The sequence below is a fragment of the Lipotes vexillifer genome, unplaced genomic scaffold (genome assembly GCF_000442215.2).
Source record: "Lipotes vexillifer unplaced genomic scaffold, Lipotes_vexillifer_v1.1 scaffold998, whole genome shotgun sequence".
Taxonomy (NCBI): domain Eukaryota; kingdom Metazoa; phylum Chordata; class Mammalia; order Artiodactyla; family Lipotidae; genus Lipotes; species Lipotes vexillifer.
Genome location: NW_006781565.1, coordinates 760945 through 775771, shown reverse-complemented (window position 1 = coordinate 775771; position 14827 = coordinate 760945). Strand labels below are relative to the sequence as shown.

Genomic DNA, 14827 nt, shown 5'->3' with positions numbered 1-14827 from the left:
TCTTCCGAGGTCCTGAGACGGGTATTTATTTATTTCCCGATAGGCAGGCTCAGCCACTTCCTCCCTTTTCCTTTTCTCTAAAAAAAATAATTTCATGGGGAATGGATGTGGTAATGAGAGAAATGATACTGTATTAAAAATAATACTATTGTTGGTCCCACTGCCGAAATACCTTATTGTTTTAAAATTTTTCTTTATTTTTCAAAGCTCTTTTATTTCCATCATCTCTTTGGCTCCTCAAAACAGCGCCACTAAGTAAGGCAAGTATTATACACATTTCTATTTTACTAATGGGGGTAAGAGTGGCAAGAGGACTGCAGGCTGGACACGCAAAGCCTCGAGCCCCGATTCCCACCTCCCTGGAGCAGTTCCCTCACAGAATGTCTCCTGGGTGGGCCACCTTACTGTACTGATTTCCTACTTACAATGTTCACTGCCTCTTCTCTGCTACATGATACAGTCTACAGATTCTGCTCGGAGTCACTAGAGACTGGACCCACTGGGAACATTACCCATCCTACACTCCAGCCACATAGGAATTCACTAGGATGTGACCCCGTCTCCTCTTTTCCGTGTTGTACCTCTGTGGGTTCTCATCTCTGTCTCTCTATAGATGTTAGGTCCTTAGACAAACCTCATTCACCCTACATAGAATATGCTAGGAGCAAGACGGGATTCTTGGTTAGTGTTTGTTGGATGAGAGGATAAAGAGACACTACACTAAATCTGTAGTTCTGGACTGGCTGTGTCTACCGTTGCCCATCTTTGCTTAGAGATACATGCCGGGGATACAGCCCAACAAGCATCCAAGAAGCCACCAGAGGGCTGGGCTCTCCCAAGTCAGGCAGATGAGGGCATGGCTGCACACCGTGGGGAAAGCCTTCTGAGAGTGTGGAATCTAGGACAGAGGGTGCTCCTGTGGAGGCTGGGGTACAGTGGACAGGGGCACCGGGCTCTGAGGAGGACAGAGCGGCTCCCCACCGCGAACAAGCTAACCCAGCCCCTTGTCCTTCTGAAAGAAGAGCTCCCCGAGAAAATTCACTTATTTGTACAATATTTCATTCTTAGGCTATCAGAATTCCAGAGCTCACAGCAAACACCCTGAAACTGCCCCAGGGGCTCCGATTCCTGAGGCCTCTCCCCAGCAAACCTCCATGTGCATGTGTGGCCACAGGACTCAGTTCAATGCCAAATGAACACTGCTGGTTGGAGCTGATGGGAAAATCAGAAGAAATTCTACACGTGGCAAATTTCTTGGGCCTGCTGATTTCAGTTCCAAATCTGGTTGTAATACACTGCACACCACAAGGCCACTTGTAGCTTCCAAGCATACCTTATCGTTTTTTATGTTTTGATCTGGCCCTCAAAACATAGTTGTTGAATGAATACATTAATTGGCAGTCACATTTTACTTCCAAGATGGTTTCTGTAGAGCCCTCTCGCTCCCGCGGCAGCTTTGTGACAAGTGTATGACCTATTTCCCAATCCCCTATGCTTTCTGAGTCCTATTTCCCTTGATTTGAAAAAGAGAAAACCCTTTGATATTGCATTTTTAGCATTAGTAGCTGGGCCTTGCAGTGCCAGTGATCTCCAGGTGACATGCTACCGCCAATTTCCTGACAATTCCATCACTTGTCACTGGTTTCCGATCCTTCTTTTGAAGCTAGAAGCATCATTTCAGTTAACACAGAAAGGAGACAGTGGCATCCTAAAAGGCTTGTCTGCATCAACTCATTTTGAAATGGCTCCCCTTTTAAGGACTGGATAGTGACACGCTAATCAATTTCAGTGGCTTTTCGGAGGCAAATGATTTTACATACCTGCCTAATAACCATTTTTCATCTGAAAATATTTTTCTCTGCCTCTGTGCAACTTTCCCTCTCTCCCAGCTTGCCCTGGACACACATAATTATATATGTATTTAGAATATTGGATGAGACTTAGTTTATGGGGAAGATAAGGACTAGGGTCCTCACTAAATAACAGCAGCTGTTAGTTATTGAGTGCTGTTCTAGGAGCTTAACATACATTAGTCATGGAGTCATTCAACACTGAGTAACCACCACCATTCCCAGTGCTTCAGCTGCTCTATGCAGCACCTGTCCTTTGCCCTAGACAGGCATTATCTCAGGAACCTGCCACCTGGAAGCCTCAGTGCTACCAGTTGGTGTCTCGCCCTGACTACATGGCATCTAAACCACTCTTTTATCTTCCCCTCTCTTACTCTCCCACATCATTGTGCCTCCCGCAGGCTGACTCCTTCCTCAGCCTGCCCGCACTGCTGTGATAACAGCTGACATTTATTGAGGGCTCATGACACAACAGGTACTGCGCACAAGCCACGTTCATAGGTTAAATCATCTCATACATCAACCCTATGAGGTATGTAGAAATGGTATTCATATTTCACAGATTAGGAATCTGAGACACAGAGAAGTAGTTTATGGAAGATTGCACGGCTAGTGAGGGGGGAACTGGAACTGAACCCGGGGTTCTATTCCAAAGTGCACACCCTCACTCCTATGCTGCACTTTCAGAAGGAACTCAGAAGTGTGATTTTCTTAGCTAGAAATCTGTGAATTTTGCAATTTACAAATGGCAGGAGGGTTCTTTTCATTCTTCCTTGAGAAAAGTGCCCGAGGGATCTATCATTGATGATTTCTGGGTTTCCCCTTCAAAACACATTGGTGGGAGCTAGAAATCCAGGCCTGCCAACCGTGTCTTTGGATAAGTCCTCTTATTCCTCAGTTTTGTTGTGTGTAATATGGCAATAATTATCTATTAAGTTCTTATAAAAATGCTTTGGAGAAATTGTCTCAACAATGTAAGCTATGGCACGTGTCTGTTCTGCAACTACTATGAATCTCAGGTACAACTAAAAATTGAGAAGTAAAAAAATATTAGCAGAGTGAGTCAGAGTTTTTAAAAAGTCAAGCCAGCCCCTCAGCACTCAGCACTGGAACGCTTTCCTTACGCATAATATCCAGGCAACATCAAAGCCAGGCTCTGCGGCTCTGGATTCACAGGGAGGGACAGCCACAGACGGCCTGCGATCCCGGAGAGTGAGTGGCTGCAGTCTGTGTGGGCAGCCCCTTCCCCTTCATGGAGAAACCCGATGACTTCCTCTGTCCTCTGCTCACAGACATAACTTCATGTGCTCCGGCTTTCTGAGGGCCGAGGGGATCGCTCCTCACTCTGCCTCCTGGAAAGAAGACCCCTGTGCTGCCTGTGCCCCTAAGGGGCAGCCCCAGAGACAAGTTGTAACGGGAAAGCAGAGGGGCAGAGGGGCACATTGGTGGAACTTGGAAGACACTGGGGCCTTCTCCCAAGAGTTCACTGAAGGAGACTAGTGTGGGAAGGGTCTGGGAAACACCAAGTCACCCAGCCTTTCTTGCTGCCAGCTCCACTCTTGCCAGGCTCTCCTTTCTCCACGATAGCAACCAGTGGACACGACAGCCTGGGTCAGCCTCCAGGTCTCGACCTGAGCTCAGAGGTCCTTGAGAAGAGGCAGCAGGTGCAGTCAGTCTGACTACCCTGGCTCCCTGGCCTCATTTCCAGCTCCCCTCACAGCTGGATCCTCTCCACGCTGGCCCCTGGCTGTGAAGTCACCTCCAGATCTTTATTATAAGAAGGGACCTTCTCTGCATCAGCGAGGAGAAAGACCGAAGGGTCCCAGAGGGGAAAGCATCCCCCTAGAGACGGCAGTCATCTGCCCAGAAGCAGGGAGCTAGACCACGTGCCTTCCTGAGGTCCCTCTCAGGGAGAGGTGGTATTTCTTTAAGAGTGCTTCAATGGGCCAAGCCTACTCTCCAGGGCTCTTTAACAATGGGGAGATAAGAGTTTAATGGGCTGATTGCTCTGGAACCTATTCTGAAAAGGAAAATACACAGAGCAGTGCACAGTACCCTGTGACACGAAGTGAGATTTTCCAAAAACTGGGCCTGCTTCTTCTTTAAAGTCCTGTTACCTCACACTGTTTGCTATGCAAGTCCATAAAATGGCATCCTGGTGTACTTTTCTTCTCGTTTTATTGCTGGAGAACTGGTGTCTTTCCTATTTGGAAAATTATTTATTGAGGAAAGAAACATCAATTTCTGTAAACATGTATATTGCTCTTTCTATTATAAGAAGTATTTAAAGTGGAGAAAAGGTTCCTGACCTCACAAGGACTTTTTCTTGTTGGCACTCTCCAGAGAGACAGCACAGGGAAACAGAATAAGCACAGGCCTGGGCGTTGGCAGACCTCGGGTGCGGGCTGAGCCCCACCCTGAAGGGCTGGAAAACCACGGCTGACTGTCAGCACCCCTCCTCCTCCTCTGCTTCAACCACTGGTCCTCAGTTTCCTTATTCCGTCTAGTGCTAAGACTCTATGATAATCCACTTCTCTGGACTTCGAGCACTGACCGTGAGCGTTCTCAACACGAGCCACTCAAGGGTGACTTAGAGAGGGGAGGGAGAGGCAAGGGTGGGCAGACCCACGCCACGCCCCAGGCTGCCAAGAACAAGCAGGAAGGATTCAGGCCCTGCTGTGAGGGCTGTTGTTTTCCCCACCCAGAGTTCACTTCCCTTTCTTTTCTATTAGACAAAGAACCTCCTCCACTCTCAGTCCTTGTGGTCTGAGAGGGCTGACTCGCCTCAGCTCCAAGGCAGGTGTGAAGCCCAGGCTTCAGCCAACAAGCCCGTCCCAAGCAGCCGGCCACGATGACTGGTGTGGGAACGGGCACTGGACCCAAGATTGCCAGTGACAGTGAGACCCAGGACTTTGGTTGGATCAGTTGGAATGAAAGAAGAGTGTACTGTTGCTGAGGTTACCTGGGAGATGGCGCCTGGAGCTGTGGGTGGACGTTTTATCACGTCTAGGGGGAACCTGCCCCAAACTGAAGGCACAGGAAAGTGGAGCTAAGAGGTGGCTACAGACTGGATTCCAATCACATCACTTGTGTCCCTGAGATGAGAACTAATCCTGACTTTTCAGTTATGTGAGTCAAGAAATTTCTGTTTTGCTCTAGACAGTTTGAGTCAAGTTTCTGTGATTTGCAATTAAAAGAGTCCTGACCGATATGTCCATAAATATACGACATTTCTTGCGTCTTGGGCTGTTCATGTTGCTTTAGTTTAGATTAGGAAATAGGACCAGGAATGTCTGTATAGAACTAGCTTGTTCTCCTACTTAATGCACGAATCTCCTGTATTGATGAAGCCTCCATTCTGATTTTGGGTTAAATACCAAGGTATCAGAGGGATCACTTTCGCCTGTAGAAGTCTGCTCAGCTTCTTTGATTTATCAAGTCATTAGAAAGCTTTTCTTATGTTGGCCCCAAATCTACACCTGTGAAATTGCTATCAGTGCTTTGTTTCTGGAGCAACACAGACAGAGGCTGCCCCACAGACTGGCTTCCATCTTTCCTTCCACATACCCGCCCCTGTCTCTAACCGAGCAGGGTCCCTTACCTGAGGTTTCCATCTGAAAACCATGAGTTGTGACTTCTAGGCTTGACTCTGTCTATCATTGATATCTTTTTTGTTTTGATTCCTTCTGTCCCTGAGTTTAACGATGTTTAATAATAATATTTAATAATGCTTAATAAAGTTTCTTGTCTTTCTGTCCCTTTCTTCACAATTCCTACTGCAACCACCATGGGTTATGCCCTTATTTCTTCAGGCCTGACTATATCAATAATCTAGCACAGTCTCTTTCTGTCCTCCCCTCTCATTCCACAATAACCTCTTCAAAGTGCAGTGTAGGTCGTACCCTCCCCAAAACCCTAAATTATCCTTCTATTGTTTATTAAATTAACTAGCCCTGACATTCAAGGCCCTCTATACTTGTCCTCCGTCCCTCCCCAACTTCTCTAATCATAATTCCTACCATGCCCATATCCTTTACATTCTGGTAAGAGTCCTCTGCCCAGCCTCGGCTTGCTAATCACTATCCTATAGACACACTTTGTGCCCCAAACCTCTGCAGTCCCTATTCTTCCTTTTCTCTATCGATTATGGTTGGTCTTTCAAACCTAACTCAAATCCTTCTTGCCTCACCAGTTTAGAATGACCCCTGATGCACCAACTGCAAATACCACTAAGTCAGCACTTGGTTACACACTAGTTTCTCATCCCCTACTTATCACATGGTCTCAGAATTGGAGGCTACGTCAGCCTCCAACTCCTCACCCCTTTCCCACAGTTGGAGGGAGACGGCTACTACCCCTCCCACACTGAGGCCTCTCTCCATGGCATTCTCCCTGCGCCCCTCCCTCCTCTCTCCAGCCCCCTTCTCTCCCCCTTTCTCTCTCCCCTCTGCAGTCCCTAGTCATGGAGGGACTGAGATTGACCCCTCCACATCTTGAGATGTCTCTCTTCATTTTGAATTATGTGTCTCTCCTAGACAATTTAAAATACAAGATCACAAATACACAAAAGCAGACCCTGACTGGGCAGGGGTCCCCCGTCACCCCAGATGGATGAGTGAATAACTGACTTTGTGGTGTGCCCACTTCACTCAGGGGGGCAAAGGGGCTTTTCCAATTCTTTGGAAATGAATTGTGGTTACACGCTGGGCTTCTTTTCTTGAAGTGGCTGAAAGAAGCACAACAGTTCAGTTCCACCTGGTCTTCCTTGGTTTTAGAAGCAGCGGGATGAACCACGTGTGGGTTGGGCAGGGTAGGGGTGGTAGGGCCCTTGCCTCTCCGCTTGGACCACACATCCCTACCCCAGGGCCAGGTGGGCATCTGCGGCTCAGGTTTGCCTCCTTTCTCTCCCTCCATCCCCCGTCCCAGACGTCCAGGTGCAGAGGCTCCACTCGAAGCCGGCGCAGCCCCAGCTAAGGCAGAGGAGAGCTAAGTCACTCACCCATGTGGAAGTACCCCGGGGAACCGTCCTCCGATGAGAAATCCTTCATGGTGCCTCCAAACCGAAACCACAGTCCGAAAGCAATGACAGCCGACCCTGCCAGCTGAAAGGTAAACAGCCTGCATTTACAAGGGAGGGGAAAGTGTGTGCAGGACCTGGGAGGCCTGAGGCCACAGAATCTGAGGGTTGGAGGGGGGCCCCTAAGAAACCAGCCTGTCTCCTCTTCACGCTTCTTATAATAGGAGTGGAATGATGTGCTCAAAGCCCCCAGCCCACCCCAGGTCCCTGATGTGATATTAAAACTGGGGTTTCCTGATTGCAAGCCCAGAGTTTCTCCCATTCTGCCAGGCTGCCCCGCGGTTATGGGGCATACACAGCACAGCCCAGGAGGTGTCTCAAAAAGGGTATTCCCATAACAGCCCCCCGGGAAGGTATTTGGTTCCTGCCCTATTGTCCCCTGCTGGGCACTTGGGATTCCCTCACCAACACCACAGTGAGAGGTCACCAAGAGCAAGATGAACTCCAAGACTGGGGGAAACCCACTTTTTTAAATGGGAAGAAAACACACCAACCTCAGAACCTGCCCACACCTCCTGAGTGTGCAGTGCCCAGTTAGAAAGCCGTTTTAGAGGCGTCTAGAAGCCGTCCTAACCCCCAGGCTGCCACTGTCACTGTGCCGCACTGCCTGGGTTGGTTTTGCAGGCAGTGAGGGAAACTGGCTGGGGTTGTTTTGTTTCTTTTTTTTTTTTTTTGGTTGCTATTTTGGGTTTCCATGGAAAGCAAGAAAGGAAAAAGTAATTTTCTGAAAAAGCCTGGTCTGTGTGCTGTGTGGCTCAGGGAGAGGCTGAGTGGCCGGCGCAGGCAGCCGCTGGGCAGGCTGGTGGCTGGTAGAGTCATGGCCCGCTTCCTCCCTGCCACTCGGAGGGCTTTTGTGAGGCTCTGCACCTGAGCTGGAAGCCTTTCCTTCCCAGGACTGTCACAAAGGCCCGCCAGCAGGCTCCAGCCAGGGTCTCCTCTCTCTCCACAAACACTCATCTCGAATTTCATTGTGTCAATCAACAGATGGTCACTGGCACCTTCTGGACTCAAGGCACCACAAGTGAGCAGAGATGTAGAAAGAGCCCCCTGGTTCTGCCAACCCATCCAGTTAGTGTTGGGCTCCCCTAGCCCATCCCCAGACCAACAGTTTAGAGGCTGCCCCTGCCCCAGCAGGGAAGAGTAGACACAGATGCTGGCAAAAGGGAGACAAGCACACAAGGAAAAATGATGTCAAAGTCAGGGTCAGACCAGAGCCCTGTTTATACAAGATCCTTCTGTCTGTGGGCTATTTGTAAAGGGCCGGGGCTATCTGTCTGAATATATATGAGGACTTTATCTTTCTTCACCCTCCATCTCCCCAAGGCCCATTTCCTCCATGGCCGGCTTCTTAAGCAGAGTAGCATGACTGCCGCAGGAGGAATTGGAGGGGCAGAGGTCTACCAGCTGGACTCTCTAATGTGGAACAACTAAAAGTTTCCAGTACTTAGAGAAAAGCACTAATTAGATACTGTGAGGAACAGCTAAAGGAACTGGGTTCAACCAGCTTTCAAAGGTTTTTGCATTTTTTAAAAGGGTAGCAAGGCGTGGAAAAGTATTCCAAGAAGTCATGTTAAAACATTAACAATACTTTTCTTTGACAGGTAAAATTACAGGTGACTTTTCTCTTTTCACTATACTTTCTAAGTTTTGTGCGTGAAGCATGTATTACTCTTGTAAGTTTAAAAGTGTGATATGGTAGTTTAACTGATCAGTCCAGAAAAAAATGGGGAGAGTTTTCTTGGGCTGTGCTTTAGTTTGGGAGGAAATCGGCTTTGAGGTCACTGCTGTTTCTGGTGCAGGGAAGAGGTCATTGCTGTTTTCTCATGCCCTTGGGAAAGCCCCATCCTTGGAGTGCTAGGGGCTCCCTGGGACAGATGTGCCCAGCAAAGCCTCACAGGCAGCCCTGCCTACGCCGCCTCTGCAGCAACTCGGTGGAAAGAGTTTCCAAGTACAAAGCAAAAATCTGTTGACAGAGGCGTCAGGCCAAGGCCTGTAATCACCGAGCAGACTGTGGAGGAGGTGACTGGTCCCAGGGACACCCTATCACGAGGCCACATTTTTGGCACCTCTGTACACAAGCTCTAATTTATAGCTGTCTGGGATCATCCTCCCAGACGGAATACATTTGTCCATTTCTGGCACCGATGTGTTTGATACATAATGGAAAATTAAAAGAGAGGCTGCAATTTAAAGCCAAGGGGCAAAATGAGAAAAACTCTGCGCCTGCTCGTCCACACCCCCCAACCCCAAACCCAGGCTTTCCTCCTGGGTCAAGGAAACTGTGGTGTGGCTGAATGTCGTCACTGCGGAGGGAATCCTCCCAGCATGCCGCCAGATCAGGAAAACTGTGGGCGCGGGCCAGGTCAAGCCCAAGGCTGCGCCTGATGACAGCCATCACCGATTTGGAAAGTGGCATCAACAGAGACAATGAAGCCCTTTGGTCCTTTGTAACTCACTGTTCTTTCAAGACTCTTGAAATACTCTGTGTTCACTGGACTTTGGTTGCTCTATCACACACCTGAAATTGCTTGAAAAAAATTCACACCGGGTTTCCCTGGTGGCGCAGTGGTTGAGAGTCCTCCTGCCGATGCAGGGGACACGGGTTTGTGCCCCGGTCCGGGAGGATCCTACATGCCGCGGAGTGGCTGGGCCCGTGAGCCATGGCCGCTGAGCCTGCGCCTCCGGAGCCTGTGCTCCGCAACGGGAGAGGCCACAGCGGTGAGAGGCCCGCGTACCGCAAAAAAAAAAAAAAAAAAAAATTCACACCAAGTGCAGTCCAGTCAGGGGCAAAGTGAGCAAGTCTGGTGTCAGTAAGGCCCATTGCTCTGTGTGTCCCATACCCGGGAAGAGAAGTCTCACTGAGCAGCCTCTAGTGCTAAATTTTAACCCTACTAGACCAACCCCCCATCCCCACCCCATGCCCCCATTCTCAGCCCCTCCTTTGCATTCAGATACAACACTGTACCTCTGGCTGCACCTCAACACTGCAGCCAACGTGAAAACAAATAAGAATGGAGAGGCTGCCCCTTCATGTTGCTTTCCTTCTCGTGGCCCTGCCCGTCCTCGTCTGCTCTCCTTCCTCCCTGTCTTTCACGGAGGAGGTAACTATGGTCCTAACTGGGTACCGTGTTAAGCATTAGGGAAGCAATGATGAAAAAGACATGAAAAGTCTGACATGGAAGATAATCCCGTAAAATAATAAATGCCGCAGGACGCAGGAAGTGTGCTCCACGGAACTGTTTCACTGCCCAGGGATTAGAGCAAAGTGTGATGACAAGTGTGCCGCAGAAGGTGTTCCATTTTGACTTACAGCTTGAAGAATGAGTTAGAAGTGTCGGTGTACTGCAAAAAAAAAAAAAAAGAAGTGTTGGAGCAGGGAGGGACTGGAGGGAGGAGTGAATGCTAGGCAGCGGGAACAGTGTGGGTAAGGGCTGCGCTTCCTTTCGTGGAACACTGTGCTGGGGAGAGAGAGGAATCTGGGGAAGGTCAGAGTCTGGGGCTTGAAACAGGAGTTAGGGCACATGGCTCACAGCTTGTACTAAGCTTGCTACCATTGTGGAAAGTCCGTGGCAGGGCCTTGAGGAGAGGGGAGGTGGGAGCCCTCATTCTGATGGGGGCAATGAGCAGCACGAACGCTGCCTGATGCCAGACACGATGAGAAGCCAAAGGTAACGACGACCTGAGTTGTCGAAGGCCAGAGGGGGGATGTTAGGGGCTGGACGCGGTGATCGGTGAGGACCATGATGGATCCACTCTACCAACCAAAGAACGTTGCTGAGGGCTACTCTGCATCCGCGACTAGTACCAATCCCCATGCCTTTGGAACAATTACCATTAGAAATACTGTTTTTCCAGGGATAGACTTTTTCATACAACAGCATGAGTAGGGCTGTGATGCTAATCATTTAATAAACATTTGTTGAGCATCTGTCGTGAGCCAGGAGGCAAGGATTCATAGATAAGGAAGATCCAGTTCCTTCTCCAAAGGATCTCAGGGGCTAGTGGAGAAACTGATCCCACCTCTGTGGCCCAAGAGGGACTCTAACAATGCAGGTCAGAGAACCAGCCCCTGAGAAGACTCCAGATGTCATCATTCTTTGCATCACCATTTCTCTTCTGTGCACCAATTGTGCATTAAGCACTCAGAGAATGTGATGCAACAGGATTTTGAGGGCAAAAGTGTGTACACTATTTAAAAAGAAGAGAGAAGTAAAATAGAAAAAGAAGATAGAAATGAAAGGAATAGATGATGACATTAGATTGGGGATTACCTGGTACAATTACATTATGCATTTTCATGGACAAGTCATTTCAGTAGCTAACCATATTCCAGACAGTCTGCAGGACAAAGTTGCAAATTGTAAGCATACGTCCATGGAGAAGACTGTATGTGTTCTAAAACTAAAGCAGCAGAAAAGAGGACTACACACCCAACTGGAAAACTTTTAAAGCAAAGTGGATGAACAAAAAGTTTCCTTTAAGTATTGCCTATCTGCCAGAAACAAGTCATTTAACATGAAGCAAAGCTTGTTATTGGATTTCAATTTTATTTTGCTGTGTTTATTTCCACTTTCCTGGGATTGCTGATGAAATGTTCTATCTCGAGGACATATTCTTTTACTTAAAAAAATTTTTTTTCATGAATCACAAACGTGGTTCTTAGGAAGGCACCAAATTGGAGGGAGGGTAGTGCTGAGATACAAAAATGCAAAGATCACTCCCCAGGCCTGGGTCCTTCATTCTTCTCAGCTCCCCCCACCTCCACCCCTTGCCTCCAGCAGAAGGTAGCCCACCCTGATCACAAAGAGCAAATATGTGCTACTCTGCTATCTGATGACTAAACCCACCAGAAAGCTCCCTTTCTGGGTAAAAAGCATCACTTAGGGATGTTCTCAGGCAGCTCGTGTGCTTTTCCCTAGATAGGAGACCCAGTTAATTATCCTCAGAAGCTCTAGCCACACAGTTTCAGTTCCTTCTCCCACCTGGGGACCCTGCTCTTGCTATTTCCTTAGCTTACAAAGTTCTCTGCTCCCCTCCACCTGGCTCACGCCCACTCACAGCTGTCAGCTCTCATGTCACTTCCTCTGCAAAGCCTAGCCTAGCCTAGGTATGTCTTCCTCCATGTCTCATATAACCACTTCTGTTTAAATATTTCTGTAATTAAAAAAGAAAAATTAAGTCCTGAGCTATGTGAGGGCAGTGACAGGGTTTATATTGCTGTGTCCCAAGCACCTACTCCTCTGCCTTGCACAGCCATCTCCCAACAGACATCTGTTAAATGAATGAATGGAGGGCCTTCACAAAGGTACAATTTAGGCTGTGCTGTTGACTGAATTGTGTTCCCTGCCACAATTCATGCGTTGAAGCCCTAACCCTCAATGTGATGGCATTTCAAGGTGGGGCCTTTGGGAGGTGATTAGGATTAGATGAGGTCATGAGCGTGGGGCTCCCAAGATGGGATTCCCTCATAAGAGACACCAGAGAGTGCTTTCTGCCATGTAGGACATGGGGAGAAGGTAGCTGTCTGCAAGCCAGGAAGAAAGCTTTCACCAGGAACTGAATTAGCTGATACCTTGATCTTGACTTTCCAGGCTCCAGAACTGTGAGAAATAAATTCCTGTTGTTTAAGCCACCCAATTTATACTATTTTTTTTTTCTGGCGACTTGACCTAAGACAGGCTGATAGAAGCAATTGTGAACAAACTCCTTCACAGCCTCCAAGGGAATACTTCCCAAAGTACTGATTTCAAATTGTTTTTCCCACAGAAAAACAAAACAAAACTAGAGCAGGTAGTATCCGTTCTGTGTTTTCCAAGCCTGCAGGGATATGTGCCAGGCATCAGGAATGGACACAAAGAATAATTCTATACATGCCTTTTATAGGCAGGACATATGAATACTTAATGTAATCATGGCAACACACACACACACACACACACACACACACACACACACACACACACAATGCACTTGAATGAAAAAATAAACAAAATGAATTCTGTATTCCTGCTCCTCCAAGGCGAATACCACGTACATACATACTCAACTCTTTTGCAACTCTATTCTTTGGGATGATGTCACACAAAGAGGGAAATGACACTTCAATCCTAGAAATTTCATTAAAAGCTTTTAAGCTAATACTTGCTCTTGGTGGCAGTTCTCATCCCAGATGGAATCATGTAATGAACACTCACAATTCTTGATCTGATTGCAAATCACATTATGATACCATAAGGGTAATAGGAGTTTCATCCTTTTAGCAGGCAAAAGTCGGAAGCACATTTGCTCTAGAAGATGATACTAATTTTCTCAAAGAGGTAAGCCAGCTCCCAAGATTTGCATCCAATTATGCAGTGAAAGCAAGGCAAGGATTGAGATGGCACTTTCTCAAAATCAGGGATTTTGTCAGAAGAAATACAAGAGCCAAATGCCATATGACATCCAGGTGAAACCACCTCTGAGGAAGCTTGCTGCCCTTGCCTCAACATCAGGACCAGGTGAGGTGGAATTGGGTGGCGGGACTATGGCAGCATATGATGAGATGGCTGCTAGGGTGGAAGTGCATGGCTGTCAGTCTGGAAACGCACTGGTTAGTTGCCAATGTTTCTGATTTCCCCTATTATCTTCCTCACAACAATTTCATAAGAACAAGCTTATGCTAAGAAATTCCTGAAAGACTTCCTTCAGGTAAGGATATATTTTAAAAATCAATGCTTAATTCTCTGCACTAATGGATGGGTTCTGCAATTCAAACCACAATAGAGCAGGAGTGTTCTATGCATCTCCAGAAAGATAATCAGGCTACATATTTGTCCTAATTATACCTTCTGCTGTTTGTTTAGGTTGTTATAGTTAACTTGTGTGGATCAATTGACATCGCTGGGGGGTGGGGGTGGGGGATAGTACAAAAGTGCTGGGGGGATACTAAGCTCAGGGGAAGGAAACTGAGCCAGGATGAAAAGCTTGCTCTGAATGATAAAGCAGATAAATATAGATATGGAAAGTGTATGTATTTATTCAGTGGTTGTACACAATGCCTTTTTCTAAAGAAATACAGGGAAAAGGAGAGGAGAGATCAGTAAGAATTAGGAGAAAGATGATGGCTGTATGGTTTTCTTCATACAGTAAAACAAATGCCACAGACTACTGGCTAATGATTCCACTGAGCAGACGGCTTTATCAAATGAAGATCAAATACAACTAAAGTAAAATCCAACCCACCAAGTTATCAAAGTGATTTAAAGCCAGTGTGTGTCTTACCTGACCCAGGGGACGAGCTCCAGGAGGACAATAATGGTCTTTTCTATGATCTCTGAGCTTCCTCCTGGCAGCATCCAGCTGGGTCTTATCCCAGGCTTGCCCTCTGAGTAAACACGACTTTGAGGGCTACCCCGACTTCTATGACATCTCAGCTATATTGAGCTTTTACATAAGCAAAGATGGAACATTAAACAATATTTATTGTACAGCCTAATATTTTTCAAGGTAGTTTGAGAGAACTACTCTTGAGCAGATAAACAGGACTTTTGAATATCAATCAATAATAATGATCTTCACCCGGTTTTAGTTGTTACAGACGATGGGAGAAAAAAATGTTTCAGGTAAAACTCAGGTAGATTGGAACAAGCCAAAACACTTTGTTTATTCAAAAGTTAGCTTGAATGGAATCCTGAAAGTCTTGTATTCTAGAGAGAATTTTTAACAGCAATTTGACCAGAAATCATTTGGGGTCAGAGAGGCAGGCAGCACTGGGCCACTTACAGGGGACTAGACAGGTACAGGGAGCACAGGGAGACCACATGGGCTTCCTGGATGAGTGGCAGCAGCTTCCAGGCCCCATCCCTGCCCCACTGGGGGGCTCTGCTGTTCCTGCCCAATTAATTCCTTTGCCCCAGTTTAT

At 47.3% G+C, this 14827-nt stretch overlaps 1 protein-coding gene across 2 annotated transcripts in view; it reads right to left on the bottom strand.

The window, feature by feature from the left end:
• TSPAN2 (tetraspanin 2) overlaps positions 1–14827 on the bottom strand; it is a 40861-nt gene that overhangs the window by 17789 nt on the left and 8245 nt on the right. For both annotated transcript variants that reach the window (XM_007454788.1, XM_007454789.1), the window contains exon 2: positions 6850–6952. In XM_007454788.1, the coding sequence (XP_007454850.1) occupies positions 6850–6952 (103 nt within the window). The remainder of the gene's footprint in view (positions 1–6849; positions 6953–14827) is intronic.